This window comes from Saccopteryx leptura, chromosome 4 (assembly GCF_036850995.1).
Source record: "Saccopteryx leptura isolate mSacLep1 chromosome 4, mSacLep1_pri_phased_curated, whole genome shotgun sequence".
In the NCBI taxonomy this organism is placed as follows: domain Eukaryota; kingdom Metazoa; phylum Chordata; class Mammalia; order Chiroptera; family Emballonuridae; genus Saccopteryx; species Saccopteryx leptura.
Genome location: NC_089506.1, coordinates 77,527,343 through 77,547,042, shown reverse-complemented (window position 1 = coordinate 77,547,042; position 19,700 = coordinate 77,527,343). Strand labels below are relative to the sequence as shown.

At 38.1% G+C, this 19,700-nt stretch overlaps 1 protein-coding gene and 1 pseudogene across 4 annotated transcripts in view; one reads left to right on the top strand and one right to left on the bottom strand.

Moving 5' to 3' along the window:
* PIBF1 (progesterone immunomodulatory binding factor 1) overlaps positions 1-19,700 on the top strand; it is a 234,760-nt gene that overhangs the window by 58,278 nt on the left and 156,782 nt on the right. For all 4 annotated transcript variants that reach the window (XM_066380783.1, XM_066380784.1, XM_066380782.1 and 1 more), the window contains exon 10: positions 10,445-10,543. In XM_066380783.1, coding sequence (XP_066236880.1) covers positions 10,445-10,543 — 99 coding nt within the window. The remainder of the gene's footprint in view (positions 1-10,444; positions 10,544-19,700) is intronic.
* The window catches only part of LOC136403279 (probable inactive 1-aminocyclopropane-1-carboxylate synthase-like protein 2 pseudogene), a 31,802-nt pseudogene continuing 27,030 nt past the window's right edge, over positions 14,929-19,700 (bottom strand).

Genomic DNA, 19,700 nt, shown 5'->3' with positions numbered 1-19,700 from the left:
GCCTTTTTTATCTCCACGTCTCCCTCTGGGCACTGCCCCATTTCTTTGCTCCCCTTTGCGGCCAAATTCCTGCAGTGTTTTATGTGCTCATTCTTTACCACAACTCCCCCATTTTAAAAAATTCGCTCTCGGTACAATTGGCCAACAGATATATGAAAAGATGCTCATCTTCTTTAGCTATTAGAGAAATGCAAATCAAAACGGCAATGAGATACCACCTCACACCTGTTAGATTAGCTATTATTAGCAAGACAGGTAATAGCAAATGTTGGAGAGGCTATGGAGAAAAAGGAACCCTCATACACTGTTGGTGGGAATGTAAAGTAGTACAACCATTATGGAAGAAAGTATGGTGGTTCCTCAAAAAACTGAAAATAGAACTACCTTATGACCCAGCAATCCCTCTACTGGGTATATACCCCAAAAACTCAGAAACATTGATACGTAAAGACACATGCAGCCCCATGTTTATTGCAGCATTGTTCACAGTGGCCAGGACATGGAAACAACCAAAAAGCCCGTCAATAGATGACTGGATAAAGAAGATGTGGCACATATACACTATGGAATACTACTCAGCCATAAGAAATGATGACATTGGATCATTTACAGCAAAATGGTGGGATCTTGATAACATGATACGAAGCGAAATAAGTAAATCAGAAAAAACCAGAAACTGCATTATTCCATACGTAGTTGGGACATAAAAGTGAAACTAAGAGACATTGATAAGAGTGTGGTGGTTACGGGGGGAGGGGGGAGAGGGAGAGGGAAAGGGGGAGGGGGAGGGGCACAAAGAAAACAAGATAGAAAGTGACAGAGGACAATCTGACTTTGGGTGATGGGTAAGCAACATAATTGAACGACAAGATAACCTGGACTTGTTATCTTTGAATATATGTATCCTGATTTATTGATGTCACCCCATTAAAAAAATAAAATTATTAAAAAAAAAAAATTTGCTCTAGGGCTTCTGCCCGACTGCCACCCCTCATACCACTCCCACAAGGCTGCTCTCATAGGCCCCCCGAGACCTTTGTGTTGCCAAGAGGCTAATGGTCAGGTTCTCACTTCTCATCCTACTTGACCTATCAGCAATATTTAATACAGTTGACCACTCCCTACTCCTGGGGACACATATCTCCTTGGCATCTTTTGCAGCCTCCTTTTACCTTATTTCTACTTGGTTATCTACTAAGCATTTTAAGTTTAATGTGTCCTGAAGCAAACTTCTGCCCATTGAGTCTTGCTCTGCCTTCAGTGTGACCCAGCTTAATTAAAACAGCCCTGTTCTAGCCACTTAGACCAAAACCTTCAAATCATCTTCAACCTCTTCTCTCTTTTTCACATTCTATAATCTATCAGCGATCCTTTTGGTTGTGTCTTCAAAAATTTTGATCTCTTGCCATCTCACAGATACTACCTTGGTCTGAGCTACCATTATCCCTTACCTTAATCACCGCCAGAGCCTCTTAAGTGTCGCTCTGGCTTCCTTCAGTGCCCCACCAGTCTATTTGCAGTGCAGTTCCTGTTCAATGGTAGCTCAAATTGGATCGCTCCTCTGCTCAAATATAAAGGTCCCCCATCTCATTCAGTAAAAATGCAAATGATTGTAATGGACTGTGATACTTCGTGGTCTGCTCCCAGTTCCCCCATCCTCACTTTATTACTCTGTTGTAGTCACTCGCTTAGTCACAGTACCTCCTACTCCTTTAGCTATTAGGTATGCTTCACACCTCAGGTCCTTTGTATTTACCGTCCCCACTGCCTAGCCCTTCACGCCTGGGTACCCGAGAACCCAGTCTCCTCACTTTCTCCAAGTCTTCAGATGACATCTGTTCTCTGATGTCTTTCCTGACCACCCTATTTAAAGTTATGAAATCCCCCACAGCCCCTCACACTTGCTGCCCACTAGCCTCTCCTCTTTCTAATTTTTCTCCTGAGCACTTAGGACCTACTAACAAAGTTTTGATTTCTTTTCTACGAGGATATAATTTCCATGTGAGCAGCGATTTTCATTTGGTCAGTGCTGGATTCCATGTACCAATTTATGGTACATAGTAAGTGCTCAATAAACATTTGTTGAATGAAAGAATAAATTGGTCCTACTTTGGAAAAATCAGGTGACTATTGTTTTAGATGAAAACCTACACAGATGTTTATAATGAGCTTGATTTGATGAGGGCCAAGCCTGCTGACTGACGTGTAGGAGTCACTCTGTTAACCATCCACCAGATTCAAATGGTTTCACATTAATGGATTTTAGTCACAAGTATTTTGCATTTTGGTGCTGCAACTTTTTATAAGGTTTTGAAACCACAGTTTAAGTTAAATAATCATCTACTTTGGGCCCAAGTTTTCACATCTATAAAATGAAAAAAATGTGCGTGGGCCCCAGATTTATAAAAGGATAGAAAAGTATAGCATGTTCAATCAGTAGTAACCTCAGAAAATTTCTACTCTTAAATTGTATAACATACCCTGTTGTGTAAGTAAAATTTCCACTTTTTTTTAATGTGCCATTCACTTTTCAGCTAAGTTAATTACAGGAAAAATTATTGGTCATTGATTATATAACAGCAGATAATCTACTTGTACCCCTCTATTTTATGTCATCTTAAAACTAAAAGCATTAGACATGGAAGTGAGCAGTTTTATATTTGTCCACAAAGAAAAAAGGTAGAAGTGATTAATTCAAATGTTTTCCCTATAAATAAGCTTGTCATATAAACAGCCTGTTTCAATTCCTTTTTGTTCCAACTGGGGAAAAAAATACCCACTTTTATTAACCAAAAATATTTTACATGGAAGCAGAAGGAAAAGAATGGGTTGCCTAGTTGTGCTGCTGAGCTCTTCTGACACCCGTGGTTTTTTTCACTATTCTTGGTAAAATGAAAACTCTGAGCATTAGTGGTATTTATTCAAGCGAAGACGTGCTCTTGGCATTGCCAAACTCTGATTTGTTCCTGTTAGAATTTCAATGGTTCCTAAAGTTTTTCTCATTCTTTTAACATTTTTCTTACCATTTTTCAAGTGTAAATTTAGTTTTGGCATATTAGTATCATAAAATTTATCTTCTAGTAGTAAAAAAATCCATTCCACCTTGTGCAGAAGTCTGTTGTTGTATGTGTTGTACTGAGGTCTTCAGGCTTTGGTTGTGAGATACTCTTGGACAAACTTAGATGTATGAAATCATCTCTGGCACAATATATACTAGATTATATATGAAGTACATAGATTTTATTACAATAATAAAATCATTTTTTAGAGAAATAATTACCACATTTTTCTCTCCATTAGACGCACCTGATCATAAGGCACACCTAGGGTTTTAAGGAGGAAAATAAGAAAAAAAATATTCTGAACCAAATGGTGTGTTAAAATATTTAGTAAAATACCATATTTTTTGCTCCATAAGACACATGGCCATTTCCCTTCCACTTTGGGGGAAAAAAATACGTCTTATGGAGTGAAAAATACGGTATAACATTCTTTTTTGAATGTTATAATTTAAGTGATGGTATTGCCAAGTTGTTTGTCATGAAAGTTCTGGTTTATGCCTATTTCTCTAGCATGATTTTTTTTTTTTACGAAGACAGAGAGAGGGATAGATAGGGACAGACAGACAGGAACGGAGAGAGATGAGAATCATCAATCATCAGTTTTTTTGTTGCGACACCTTAGTTGTTCATTGATTGCTTTCTCATATGTGCCTTGACCATGGGGCTACAGCAGACCCGAGTAACCTCTTGCTCAAGCCAGCGACCTTGGGTCCAAGCTGGTGTGCTTTTTGCTCAAACCAGATGAGCCCGCGCTCAAGCTGGCGACCTCGGGGTCTCAAACCTGGGTCCTCTGCATCCCAGTCCGATACTCTATCTCCTGCACCACCGCCTGGTCAAGCTCTGGCATGATTTTTTTTTTTTTTTTTTTGTATTTTTCTGAAGCTGGAAATGGGGAGAGACAGTCAGAAAGACTCCTGCATGTGCCCTACCGGGATCCACCCGGCACGCCCACCAGGGGCGATGCTCTGCCCACCAGGGGGCGATGCTCTGCCCCTCCGGGGCGTCGCTCTGCCGCGACCAGAGCCACTCTAGCGCCTGGGGCAGAGGCCAAGGAGCCATCCCCAGCGCCCAGGCCATCTTTGCTCCAATGGAGCCTCTGCTGCGGGAGGGGAAGAGAGAGACAGAAAGGAAGCGGGGGGGGGGGGGTGGAGAAGCAAATGGGCGCTTCTCCTATGTGCCCTGGCCGGGAATCGAACTCGGGTCCCCCGCACGCCAGGCCGACGCTCTACCGCTGAGCCAACCGGCCAGGGCCTCTGGCATGATTATTAAGAGCACTCTCTTTCACTCTAAACAGTGCCTCAAATTGAAAATTACATTGTTTGGACACTAGTTATAAGACTCACATACTCGCCTGACCTGGGGTGGCGCAGTGGATAAAGCGTTGACCTGGAAATGCTGAGGTTGCCGGTTTGAAACCCTGGGCTTGCCTGGTCAAGGCACATATGGGAGTTGATGCTTCCAGCTCCTCCCCCCTTCACTCTCTGTCTCTGTCTCTCCTCTCTCTCTCCCTCTCTGTCTCTCTCTCTCCCTTTCTCCTCTCTAAAATGAATAAATAAAATTTTAAAAAAAATTTAAAAAAAAATAAAATTAAAAAAAAAAGACTCACATACTCACTTTCCTTTTGCGTTTACCTAAAAGTGATAAGATTTCATTTCCCTTTTCTGTCATCTTTCTTCTCAGTCCACTTCCCATACACAATTATAGGGAGCTTGGGAGGGGGATAAGTACGTGTATAGCCAGTGTAGTTTGTAGGAAATAATATGAAAGAATCGTGAAAAACAGTTTTGGAATGAATTGTTAGCTTTTTTTTTTTTTTTTTTTTTTTTTTTTTTATTTATTTTTAGAGAGGAGAGAGAGAGGGAGAGAGAGGAGAGAGAGACAGAGAGAGAGGAGGGGGGAGGAGCTAGAAGCATCAACTCCCATATGTGCCTTGACCAGGCAAGCCCAGGGTTTCGAACCGGTGACCTCAGCATTTTCAGGTCGACGCTTTATCCACTGCGCCACCACAGGTCAGGCTTGTTAGCTTTCTAAAAGTATTTTTAAGGATGAAATATTTGAATTGCATTTTAAAACTTTTATTTCAACATCTTTTGTATTTCAACATCTTTGCTATTTTAATTACACTTGATGATATATACATATTTATTTGATTATATATAGGTTATATATTTGTGAATTGATTATATAATTACATTTGGTTATATATAAAATATATATTCAGTTTGGACTTTTTAAATTTTAGCTTCTGTAGCTCATACTTGCTACTGATAGTTTCTATCAATTTTTCAATTTTGTCTTTTGAAGAACATTTGAATTCCTGCTATTCTTTTGTAGTATTTTGTTACCTTTTCTAATGTATTTAACAGTAAAATATTGATAACTTCTTAGTTATATGGCAGTTATACTTTTTTCTATGCTGGACTGCAATCCACCTCGTGTTTTTCAAACCAGTCTAAGTTTGAAACAGCATGGGACATAAGAGCCAGTGTGTAATGTATTCATAGTTCTCTCAAGGCTTGTTTTTGACTTAACGTGTATATATGCTATGAGATGATCATATAATGTAAATCTTGTAATGTCAGAATTTCCCAAGGAGAAAACTTATGTGAAATAAAGGAAATCGTAGTGTGATGAAGTGCATGACTCTAGAACCAGACAGTTTGGGTTCACATTTGGACTCCGTAGTAGCTTACTTCTATGTGACAGTAGGCAGTTACTTCTGTGTTCCAGTCTTCTCCTCTGTAAGATGGAGGTATTGATGCCAACTACATTTTGTGGGGTTGCTGTGAAAATTAAATTATAATATCTTGTCATAACATATAATATATTATTATAAATAATAAGAGTTATTATATGTAAAATACCTAGAATAGTTTCTAGCATGTGGTAAGCACTCTTTGTTTACTACTATTGTCATTGGAAGAATAGTTACATTTGTCTCTCAGCCTTAATTTGAAACATTAAAAGTCAATCGATAACATTAAAGGCAGTATCTCTGTATGTTAAAAGGAATTATGCTGCTTCTTACTGATGTATACAGATGTGGGCAAGGCTCTGGAAAGTGTAGTACCTGATTAGGAGGATGGGTTTGCACAGAAATCTTACCAGCAAACGGCTATGAGAGGACTTAACTGGTGGGAGCGTCAGCTTTGAGCACTTTCTTCATTTGTTTCAGTTTTCTGTTTCTTGAATTGCCTTTGCTTATTTGTCCTTCTAGGTCCAACTTACATATCTTCCCTTAATTCACTTACCTCTCTTCCTCCAATGAAAAATAATCAACTTTCTCTTTTTGGCTACAGAATTTTGATTCTGCCTTCATAAAACCCTAATTATAGTTGACTGAGTGATATAGATTGTGGCAGGATGAATGCACTAGTATCCTCTCTACCTCCTCTCACAAGCCCTACTATTTAGTCTGTGTTTTATTTCATTCCCTATGACTTGCTTTTATTTTTAACCCATTTATGCCTCATGTTCCACTATTGGAACGGTAGTGACGTGGAAGCTATTTATATCGTACTGCTCAAGGTCATCGCCGAGGTCTGATTTTTTACATATCTGACTTCTGAGGGTGCATGTTATCACGTGGTGCACAGTTAGTCACTGCTGCAGACACTGGCGTGCCGGGAGCTTATCAAAAAGTGATGTGCGTTTTCAGAAAAAAATTTTGAAGAACTGAATTTCAAAAATTTCAACCTTCAACATAAATGGGTTAATGCCCATTACTACAGGAAAGGCAATAAAGCTGGGACTGAGGCTCCTCCACTTAGCAACTATACATTCAGGATTAACCAGTATTGTAAATGGAATTTTGCTAATGAAATAACAGAATAATGAGAGCATATTTTAGATACAAAAATTGCAACCAATTTGTGATGATTTACTGACTAAAATGTATAGATTAGCTAGGAATGAAAAATATATAAATGTCTAATATACTTTGAGGATTTTTGTTTTATCTATAAAAGTAAATTTTCACATTTCAGTTCGATAATAGAATATTGTTCGAAGGTCATTGCAAACAGGATATCAGCAAATGACAGGCCATTTTATGATATCTACTTTCTGCACTTATTTTCTTTTTAATAAGAGTTATCTGTACTCTAGTTTCTTTTAAATTTCTTGATTTCTGGCTCATAAACTGCTTCATTGATGAATTTCTATTGGTTGACATGTTTTAAAATTTAAATTTGTTGCATGTTTGAACCATGCAAAAGATGAAGTTGAATACTGGCACAGCACATATGACCATTAAGAATTTCTACTCAATAGTTATTAGATAGAATCATTCAAACTATGTGGGTTTTCATTTGTATAGAATTACACAAATTATAAAAACTGGATTCTACTATCCAGCTTAGTTTTTTATGGGAGATAGGGTGATAGGATATTAAATTAAAACAAAACCAAAAAACCCCCACTCACTTTAGAATAAGGCATGGCTGGGCTCAAGTTGTGGCTTTAACACTTAGATCATGTGACTTGGGGCTAGGTACTTAGGCTCTCTAAATTTCATTTTACTCAGCTATAAAATAGGTTTGAAAATGAAACATAAGGGAATTATAAGGATTAAGTGAACAAAATCATTTGTTACACTGTCTTTATTTGTGTTATAACTCTTTTAAAGAAGAATTTTTGAAAAAAATTGAAAGAAGCTTACTGTTGGTATTTTTTTTTAGATCCAAATTTCCACTATAATAAAATATTAAAAAATGAGATTTGTCATTAAAGGCTCATCCCTGGCTTATCATCTCCCAATTACTCACTGTTATGACCTTCCACCTTTTGGACATTTCTCTTAACTGTCACCAAATGTATCTTTGTGTCACTTTCAATTTCAATTATGGTGCTATCAGCACCGCAAGTGGATGATTTATCTAATACTCTGGCCCAGTGATTTTCAACCTTTCTAATCTCTTGGCACACATAAATTAATTACAATATGCTAAAATTCTGCAGCACACACCCCAAAAAATATGTTTCCTGCTAATCTGACAAAAAAAAAAAGATATAATTTTGACTCATTCACACTGGACCACTATTGTTGTATTGGCTGTTGTCATTTTTTATTTGATAATCTAAGGGAAAAGAGGTCAGCACCCCTGACTACATAGGAATTGCGTGTTTTAAAAATTCTTGCAGCACACCAGTTGAAAAACACTGACTACTCTGGCCTCCTACTTCCTGAGCCTTACCTGAGTGTTGACCTTCCTCTCAGCTCCACTTCATTGAGCTACTCCAGCAGTCACAGCTAACGTTCTGTTGCTGGAATACTATTCTACCTCCAAATCACCATTCTAACAGCAATCTTACTTGGACAACAACTTTCACTTTAATCTATTTATCATCTCATCAGGATTATTTTATTTAAAATATATTTTAGAATATTTACTAATATTTTATAACCTCAGTTGTCTCATGGATAATATGTAATTATGCCTGTCTCATTATATCATATTATGGTATTAAACAAGTTACTATTTAGTCTACCTTTCACCCGTGTGGAGAGAAGTTGTGAATCAAAATAACATGACATTTAGAGATAGACCGTGTTTGCACCTGCACTGCTGCATTTTGCTGCAGAAACTCAAGCCAGGCAAATTTGTATCAGGTCTACAAGTTTCGACACTTAAGCACGTTTATTTGGCGCATGTGTGCCTCTCTATTTTTATCACTTAATGTATACATACTGACGTAGCAAATGAACTAAAACAAAGTTGATTCCCGTTAGTCTTATGTGTGAAGTGATAGTGTACCCATGGCTACTGATAAAATACGTTTACGCCACTGTATTTTTACGAATTTCAACAAGGAAGAAATGCTACAGAAGCATGTAGAAATTTATTGAAAGTGTTTGGTGAAGGTACAGTTTCTGATAGGACATGCAGAAGATGGTTCAAAAAATTCGAAACAGGTGATTTCGACCTTTCTGATAAGCCACGTTCTGGGCGACCATCTTTGATCAATGACAATGTTAAGACCATGTTGGAGCAAGATCCTTTTCTGACAACATCGGAGATCGCAGAAAGGCTTAATTCAGCTCAGCAAACCATTTCGGACCATATTCGGAAGATAGGATTGGTGTGGAAATATTCAAGATGGGTGCCACATGAATTAAGTCAAATGAATTTTGATGATCGAGTCATCATATGCACATCTCTGCTTGCTCGGAACAAAATCGAGCCCTTCTTGAACTGGATGATAACTGGGGATGAAAAGTGGATTACCTACAAAAACATCGTAAGGAAAAGGGCATATTGTGAACCCGGAAAACCTAGCCCTTCCACCTCTAAACCAAATTTGACTCTGAATAAGAGAATGTTGTGTATATGGTGGGACATTCGAGGACCAATACATTATGAGCTTTTAAAACCGAACGAAAAGCTCAATTCGGAGAAGTATTGTCAGCAACTGGATAATTTAAAGACAGCAGTCCAAGAAAAGAGGCCGGCGCTGTTCAATAGGAAGAACATCATACTGCATCATGATAATGCCAGGCCATATGCTGCTTTGAGGACTCGTCAAAAAATTGCAGAACTAGGCTGGGAAATTCTGTCGCATCCACCATGTTCCCCTGACTTAGCATCCTCTGACTATCACTTGTTTTTATCCTTACAAAATTTTTTGAAGGGCAAAAAATTCAAAAATGAAGAAGATATCAAACAAGCACTTGTTCAACTTTTCGCATCAAAAGATAAAACATTTTTTAAAAATGGGATATACAAATTGCCCTCATGCTGGCAAGAAATCATTAATAATAATGGCAATTATATTATTTAATAAAGTTTGACGGTAAGAAAAATTTGTATTTTGTTTTATTCCAAAAATGGACAGAACTTTCCGGTAGACTGGAAATAATACAGAGTTTGGTTTGCCATCCTCGGGGCTCCTTAAGATTGTTAGGTAGCCCAATTCTACAAAAGCTCATTTTTGAGGTCAAGCTCATAGGCCTGACCAGTCGATGGCACCTTGGATAGAGTATCAGACGGGGAAGCAGAGGACCCAGATTTGAAATCCCTGACATCACCGGCTTGGGCACAGGCTCACCAGCTTGAGTGTGGGATCGCTGGCTTGAGCGTGGAATCATAGACATGACCCCACTGAGTTGAAGTCCAAGATCCCTGGCTTGAGCAAGGGAACACTCGCTCTGCTGAAGCTCCCCCCTCCCCATCAAGGCACATATGAGAAAGCAATCAATGAACAACTAAGGAGCCGCAACAAAGAATTGATGCTTCTCATCTCTCTCCCTTCCTGTCAGTTAGTCCCTAGTTGTTCCTCTCTCTCACTCTGTCTCTATCTAAAAAAAAAAAACAAAAAAACTTGTTCACGAATCTTCAAAAAATGGCTACTTTAGAATAACTGAATGTATGTTTAAATTTTAGAAATCTCCGAGAAGCGAGGGATAATGCTTTGGCTGAAAAAGACCGAGCAGTGATGGTTGAAAAGGATGCTTTAGAAAAGTACAATCAGCTCTTAGACAGGTAAGCGTCCTGAAAATAGAATTGTTAAAATGCTTCAATTCTTGTTCTTGTTACTTTTCTTTTAGAAAATATATTTTCAATACAGTATAATTTTCATTTTAATTGAATTATAATATACATATACATATAGCATTATTTTTTAAATATGTAATTTTTTATACAGTGAAACAAGATATAGAGCAATTCAGTCACCCCTAGAGAGTTTCCTAATACCGTTTTCTCAATCTCAATCACTACTCCTCAAGAGACAAACCCTGATTTCTGTCATGGTAGTTTAGTAAATGGAGACATACAGTATGTACTCTTCTGTGCCTAGCTCCTTTCACTCAGCCTTATTATGTTTCATGCATTTATTTTTGTATCAGTAGTTCATTTCTTACTACTGCTGAGTTTGAATATACCGCATTTGTGTATCCATTCACCTGTTGATGGACATTTAGATTGTTTTCAGTTTTGAGCTATCATGAATAAAGCTGCTATGAACATTTTTTATACACTTCTTTTGTGGGCATATGTTTTTTTATTTCTCTTTGATAAATACCTAGGAGTGGGATTGCTAATCATCGAGTAGTTGAATGTTTTAACTTTAAGAGAACCTAACCTGCCAAGCTTAATTCCAAAGTAGTTGTACACTCCCCAGTTCATTTTTTACAAATCTTTATGTTCTGATTCATGTGTAGGACGGAGGAGAAGACAAGATGATTTATCTTTCATTTATCAATAGTAAATTACATTTAATAGCCTAGTTTAAAGGAAAAATCACTGATGAATATTAACAGTATAAATATCATTACCTCATTGTACATTGAATTTTCAGTGGTTTGACTATGAGCAGAATAAACAGTGTTTAACATGCTTTTTTTAAATAGCTTCAGACAGAAAAGTTGCTGAGATAGTACAAAAGTTTCCATTATACCTTTCATAAACTTCGAAAATAAGGTGAATGGGTCTTTTCATTGTTTAATGTATACTTACAGATTTATTTGTGATTTAAGCAATAGATCAAATTTAAAATTGAGGTAAGTCTTTATATAATTAACCTATCTTTAATTCTGTAGAATGTCAAAATCTTTTAGAATGGCTTAAATTGTTATACTTCTGAATACACATCAACTTTATAAACTCGTACCCATAGAAGTCTTTTAATAAGTGTAATATTGAATAAATCTTTCCTATAATGTAAAGTATATCTAATTCCAAAGATCTTAATATAAATTTTTAAATCAACTGTTTTTGTTGCAGTGCTATAACAAGCTGTCTTTAAACTATTTTTTATTGTGCATAATCCTTCTTTTTATAAATATATATGATTTCCACCAAAGATTTACTTGGCTTTTTTATTGATATTTTTGAACATGATAAATTTAGTAATGGCTCTAGAATAATATTTACAAACAAACTAACAAACTTTAAAAGAAAGCATAAGATTTTAGCTAGTAAACCAAGCAGAATTTCATAACTTGCTAGCTTTGGTATGTTTTTTGTGAATTTGGAGAGAAGAGAATAAGTCAGGCTTTAAAATGGGCTACTTTATATTTATAATAAACTCTGTAAATCTTCTAAACTTTTTAAAAAATTTTTAAAGACTTTATTCATTTTAGAGAAAAGAGATAGATATATATATATAGAGAGAGAGAGAGAGGGAGAGGGAAAGAGCAGGGGGAAGGAACAGGAAGCATCAACTCCCATATGTGCCTTGACTGGGCAAGCCCAGGGATTTGAACCAGCGACCTCAGCATTACAGATCAACACTTTATCTACTGCACCATCACAGGTCAGGCCTTCTATACTTTTGACATCTAAAATTCTTCTTGATCTTACTTGTCCAGAGACTGCTATTTTTCCTAAAGGCCTTGGCATACTTGAGTATCTAAAAGTAATTTCGGAATTACTAAGAATCTAATCATTTGATGTTTATAAAGCACATAGAACAGTTTTTTGCATATAAGTAGTACTATAGAAATGTTTGCTAAGAATATAGAAATGTCCACTATTTCTGTTATTAAGTTTTACTAACTGAATATTTTGCTATTCAACAGTTGATATCTTTCCAAATCATTTTCCACTAGAATATTGAATAAACCTGTACAGGTCATTTAAACTGCCAGATGAGATGAACTTTATTATAATTCCTTGAAGTGATAGTAAAATCTTTGTTTACTCATAGCCTGATTTTCAAACAGTCTTAAATACTTATGATAGTTTTAAATCAAGACAAATAAGGAGGAAAAGAAAGTGTTCTACACTCACTAGAAATAACCTAGGAGCAGAAAGAGCCTAGGTGCTCACACTTCTGAAGTACTTTACCTGAGACCTCATTGCTTGTCACTTGAACCCTGTACCTGTCATAATCTGGTATTATGAACATTTGTTTTTTGAAGTGTGTATATCATCTTTTCATATTTTCAAGATGTAACATTACATTTCTGCATTTTAAAAATAGTTTGGCCATAATCTAAACTCATGCTTCTAATAGATACCTGCATGTGTAACCTTTGTGAATGGAAATTTGCATGCATAATCTTTGTTTACTTGTAACTTTCTGGTTATATACTGCTTATATCTGTGGATTCAAGTTTCTGAAGTGAATACCATTAAAAACCTAGGTCATGTTTATTGGTTATACATGTTTGGACTGTTAACCCCCAAAAAAGTAGCAGGAAGACAAAAAGGACATTATAGGATCAAGTATTGAATTAATGAATGAGTGAGTGAATGAATGAATGAATGAGAGTAATGTCTGGGAATCTAAAAGAAAATGGGCTTTAACAAAATGCTTAAAACAGCTAAAGGTACTTATGTGGTTTTTTTTTTCTTTTTTTCCAAGTGAGAGGAGGGGCAATAGAGAGAGAGACTCCCACATGCACTCTGACCTGGATCCACCTGGCAACCTCTGAGGCTGATGCTCTGCCCATCTGGGGCCATACTCGCAACCAAGCTATTTTTAGTGCCTGAGGTGGAGGCTTCACAGAGTCATTCTCAATGCCTGGGGCCAATGCACTCAAGCCAATCAAGCCATGGCTACAGCAAGGGAAAAGAGAGAGAGAGAGAGAGAGAGAAGAGGAGGGGAAGGAGAGGGGTGGAGAAACAGATGATCTCTTCTCCTGTGTGCCCTGACCAGGAATCAAACCCGGGACTTCCACACAGTGGGCTGACACTCGACCACTGAGCCAGCTGGCCAGGGCCTTATCTATTTTTTGTAGCTATAATATCGAAAAAAGGGACAATCCCTCTTCTTAAGGCTATAATGTTGCTAGATGACTTAAAAAAAAACAAGATTATAAAATGTTTCCACAATTTAATTTTTCCTTTATTAACCTATAAATTCAATAGAATTCATTTCAAAAATTTCAAAAGACTTTTTACTAAAACTTGAAAACTGACTCTAAAATTCTTTTTTAGAATTGCTGTGGCTATTCTTGTACCTACTGCACTTTCACTCTTCCATATGAGTGTTTATAGTTATATTTTTTACATTATACCTATCTTCCATCCCCAGTTCATTTTGGAGAATGATGTGCATAGAGAACTATATTTTCATGAAAATGTCAGGTTTTCTAAGTTAAACTACACATTTAATCAGATCCATATGAAAATACCAGCAAGATTTTTTTTTTAAGTCTACACTCTGACTTCCTCTTGTCTTGGGTGATGTTGGAATAGCACAGGCCATTTGAAATCCTGGTAAAGGAGAGTGGATTAGGGATGCACTTGGATTAAGTGGTTGTTTATAGTCATTCTGTTTTATCGTTCAAGTATTGCTAACCATTTCTGAGTAGCAGTGGCTTTCAGGAATACTTTTATTATCCCCTGTGCCAGACCCCCATGTGTGGTGAGAGATAAGAATGTGTTTCAGCTGCCCGTTATTGGAACCAGCTTCGTTGGCTGGCTGGCTGAATTTTTCTTTCCTTCCTTCCTCCCTCCCTCCCTTCCTTCTTTCCTTCTTTCTTTTTTCCCTCTCTCCCTTTCTTTCTTTTTGTCTCTCTGCCTTTCCACCTTCCTGCCTTTCTGTCTTCTTTCCATCCTTCCCTTATTGCTTTCTTTTTGTTGTTGTTGATAACATGGAATTTATTAGATGTAGAATACAGAACAAAACCCATCCAGAGGTCCCTTTATTTTTATAAGCTTTCCCACCCGAAACCTCTTAAAATCATTTCACTCCACAGAACGGCTAGGAGAGAATAAAAAGATGTAAAGCTTCCAAAGGTGACAGATGCTCAGCCTGAGGGTGATGACTGGATCAGATGGGCCAGTTTCTGGAGGAGGCTGTTGTTTGCTCTGTTACAACAGCAGGTCAGTACTACAGCCTTCTGGACCTGAGGTGATTTCAGGGACTCCCTGAGCATGTGATTGGCTAGAGCTGCTGTTGGGAGGTGGATCGCTTACTATGCATCCTTCAGTTGCTTCGCTGTCAAATCCTGCTTCTGCCCCACTAGTGCCCGAGAGAACTGATGCATGGCGACTTTTAGGCGAAGGGACTTATCCAAAAAGATAAGGCTGAGCCAGCCAGGCTCCTCTCACATGTAGGGCTTGCCGGAGGACAATAATCATCTTGTTGTCCAGGAAGCAGCAATGAAGGAGCCTCAAATGTGTATGGGTCCAGGAACTCTTTCAGGTTGATCCAGACAGAGGCCAGAGCCACAGTTGATTAAAGGGATCTTCAGTGCCTTCAACTTTTTGGTGAGGTACCTGTGAGCTGCCTGCAGCCAGGAGCAATCTGTGGACAGGTACACTCTGTCAATCCATTCTCTCTCCTGGAGCAGCTGACACAGCTTGTGCTGAGTGAGGCCAGAGGTGCTGCAAGGATGTCAGAAGCACTCATGGCCGAGGCCCCCTCCTTGCTGTGAGTGTACAGAGTGCCAAAATGGAAGCCAGAGATGTCTAAATCCTTACTGGTGCCCCAGATCACATGGGCCCTGTTGACCCAAGTTTGCCTGACCCCATCACAGGGTCAAAACAATGTGGAGTGTGATGGTTCATCACATTCATCTATAATCACATGTTGGTTGTACCTCCTGGTAAATCCCAGGTATTTCTTCAATGAGTCCCAGGAGAATATTTCTCCCAAAGGGTTGGATTATGAGACTTGATGAGCACAAGGCCTTTGACCTTTTTCCATTTTCTCCAACTTGTCTACAGTCAGCTGGAGTGGACAGGTGTTCATCTCAGTGCTCTCATTCTCCAGGTGGACATTAATCAGCTTTCACATAGAGGTGGGAACTATAGGTGAAGCCAGCATAGGAGGGGGTGGGAGCTAGAAAGGCCTCACCTGTATCACACAGAACTGTGGTCAGTGCAGAGAAGACAGAATATCAGCCACGTAGAACAGCCACGTTTTCTGCATGAAGCTGGCAGGTGCTTTGCAGTAGGAGATCAGGAGCTGGGCCGCTTCTTCCTGCAGGAATACTTGTGCCCTCCAGTCAGAGTATTGCCGATGGGCATCTTCAATGTAATTCATGTCACTCCAACTCAGCCTTTCGGTCATCAGATCAATGTGGAGCTTGTTCTGTCACGGTTAATAAGGCCCAAAGTGTTCTTGTTCTAATGGAATTTGTCTCCTCGGTAGGTCGTGTAGACCTGGAATCTGGAGTGGTAGGGGGGAGCTGTCAGTCCTATAGTTTCATAGGTCATGATTGGCAAATGCAACTTCCAGATCACTTAATTGATTACTTAACTGGTCAGGCTGCCTGGACAATGGGTCTTGCTGTCCACTGAGTCCAGGGAAAGACAAGGCAGTTGGAACTCCAGGCTATTTATGGCTCCACACTGTAAGAGGTTGACTGCCTGGCACATTAAGTGGACAAGGATGGCTTCCTGCTCCAGGTGCCTGGTCTAGAGCTGCATGTTGGAGCCCTCTGTGGTCAGCTGCCAGCGCAGGACCAGCTCCATCAGCTGGGTGTGGGGCTGTTCCTGAGGCCCTGGCCCTGCATCTGACCACAGGGCTCAGGGGGGGAGTTTGACTGACTGCTGACTCATTGTCTGGGTCCTTGTTTTGGCTTCAGCAGACTTGAATTTTTAGGGAAAAATTGAGAATGTTCTGAAAATGACCTCTCTATACTAATATGTAGTTCAAACAGAGTCACACTAGGTGGGTCTAAAGCTTCTCTGAGTGCCTGCAGTGTTTTTCTGGTGATAAAACCAGGACCACCAAAGTCAGGCCCGCATCGCCCTGTGAGAGGCACTGTGTTTCGGGAAGCTTCTGTCTGGATTAGGTTTGGCCTTATTTATCTTTTATATTGAAAGAGATCCCCCTGGTGTTCCTCAGACTTCAGGACACAAATTTTTTACTAATCTGGAGGATTCCTGAATCTTCGTAGGGTCGCCCCACCCCAGCTTTATTAAGGTATAATTGACAAAACTGTAAGATACTGAAAGTGGACAGCCTCATGATTTGACATATGTATACACTGTGAACATTTCCTCCCCAAAAAAGTTCATTAATATACCCATCACCTCACATGTTTATCTCTTCTTATGTGTGAGAACATAAGTTTTACTCTCAGAAAATTTCAGTCAATACAGGGTTATCAGCTATAGTCACCATGTTATACATTAGATCCTAAGACTTGATTCACATTACCGCAAGATTTTTTTTAATCAGACATCAAATCTGTGGCTCTTATTGAAAAATTAAATAAGTTTCTGAATAAAAACAATAAATTGTATCAGATCACTGAGGTAATCAAGTTAGGTAAAAAAGAACTGTTAGATTTATAACTCATGCTTAAATTAGGATAAATTGCAAATAGATCAGATATTTATATGAAAATCACTGGCCCTAGATGGTTGGCTCAGTGGATAGAGCGTTGGCCCTGCGTGCGGATGTCCCAGGTACAATTCCCAGTCAGGGCACACAGGAGATGCGACCCTCTGCTTCTCTTCCCCTTCCTCTACCCCCCTTCCTCTCTCTCTTCCCCTCTCCCAGCCAGGGGTTCGACTGGTTTGAGTGTCAACCCAGATGAGGATTGCCAGGTAGATCCTGGTTGGGGCATATGCAGGAGTCTGTCTCTCTCTCTTTCTCTCTCTCACATAAAAAGAAAAATTATTAAAGTACTAGAGAAACCATAGGATAAAATTTTCATAATCCTGAGTTGTAGCACATTTTTTGAATTTAAAATTTGTAAATCAGGATTGATAAAGTTGGCTACTGACAAATTAAAAACATTGGTGTGGAATTACTACCATAAAGAAGGTCAAAAGAGCCTGACCTGTGGTGGCACAGTGGATAAAGTGTCGAGTTGGAAACACTGAGGTCGCCGGTTCAAAACCCTGGGCTTGCCTGGTCAAGGCACATATGGGAATTGATGCTTCCTGCTCCTCCTTTCTGTCTGTCTGTCTGTCTCTCTCTCTCTCTCCTCTCTAAAATGAATAAATAAAAAATATTTTAAAAAAAAGGTCAAAAGACAAATGCAATCTGCAAAACAAATATTTGCAACTCCTATCATAGGAAGATCTCCCTGCAAGTGAATAATAAGTGAAAATTAGATTGGGTTTAAACCTGTAGTGATTTTCCAGCAAAAACTTAAAGGTTAAACACTGTATTTTCATGGTTATAGAAAAGTAGGCAGTCTCATACATTGGTAGTGAAATCTTAAATTGGTACAACCTCCTTGAAGAGTAATTTAATAATAACCAGTCAAAAGAACAAATGTGCATTGCTCTTGACCCAGGAATGTCAATTCTAGTACATTCTTACCAGATGCAAAATGAGATATATAGCAACTTATTCTTTATAGCATAGGTTACCATTACAAAAGATTGAAATCATCCCACATATTCATTATAACTACGGTATAACATATTTAGCTATTTAGGCAGTAGATAAATATGTTATAGTATGTGGATACAGCTATGGAAGATAAAACTTGTAGCTCTCCAAAAGGGAAAAAGGAGCTCTATAGCCTGAAGGAAAAATCTTTAAGCTATGTTGTTGGGTGACAAAAGGCAAGGTATGGAGCCTTATATATATGTAACAGGATAACCGTATATGTGCACTAATTTTTTTAGCCAGGATATATAGCACATATCTATAGCTGTATAGATATATATATATAAAATGCTGTCATTTCTATATAAATTAAGAACAAAACAATATAATACATACATGTTTTCTGTTTGTGTGTATTTGGTTATGTATATATAAACACTTACTGCTTGTGGAACAAGAAATTGGGTGGCTGAGAGACAGATGTGGGATATAGACTTTTTACAATACATTCTATTGTCCTATTTAAATATTGAAATGTGTGATACTTCCAGCCTGTCTTCAGGATTGTTTTCAGGCCTAGCTATAATAAAATATTGTAAGTGCATATCTTAGATTATACTCAATAAGCAGCCATGCTTGCAGTGGTTTTTAAGATTGCTATTGGAGAAAGCAAGTATGACCAAAACTTCGGATGGGGTCTCTAAGAATAAATGAAAGCAGATAATATTTCCATCTTTAATAGGGATATTACACTAGTAAAACAAATGAAGTTAGTGTACAAGTGATTTGCCAGGACTTTCCACAATATCCTTCTAAACAAGGCAGAGAATATATGGGCATAATTCAAGGCTAGGTAAATGGATTAGTAACTGTTTACAGGCTTTACCTAGATATCTTTAGAAAATCACTAATAAGAGGTAGGTTTGTAATGGCCATCAGTAATACTCTGTGGTGTTATGTTACTACATTTAGTACTGTATTTGCACATTGAAGTCAGTGATTTAAGTAAAAATGAAAACACCTTATATGAAAAATTTGATAAAAGACAAAAAAATACCAAAAAAATTGAATTGCAGAATGCGGATCTTTTCAGGCAGAATTAATGAGCTGAATGAAATTTAATGAGTAACCTGTTATTAGTATAATTGATGTTGAACTGAATGTGAAAACAAATCCTTAGAATTAAATGTGAAAAGAACTTGGAAGGATTCAATATGGAGATCTTATCCTACAGTAAGAGAAGTTCTATCTAGAATATGGTGGGTAATTACCTTATCTATAGAATTATGCTGGTATCTGAGCACCCAGCCATTACAGCCAAGGTCTTAAAGAGAAAATGACCTAAACTGTGGAAAGATTAAAAAAAATCCTAACAATGTTATAACTGTCAACAAATATTCAAAGAGCTCTTATATGAACGTAGAGCTGGCTTTCTCATTTGGTAAGACT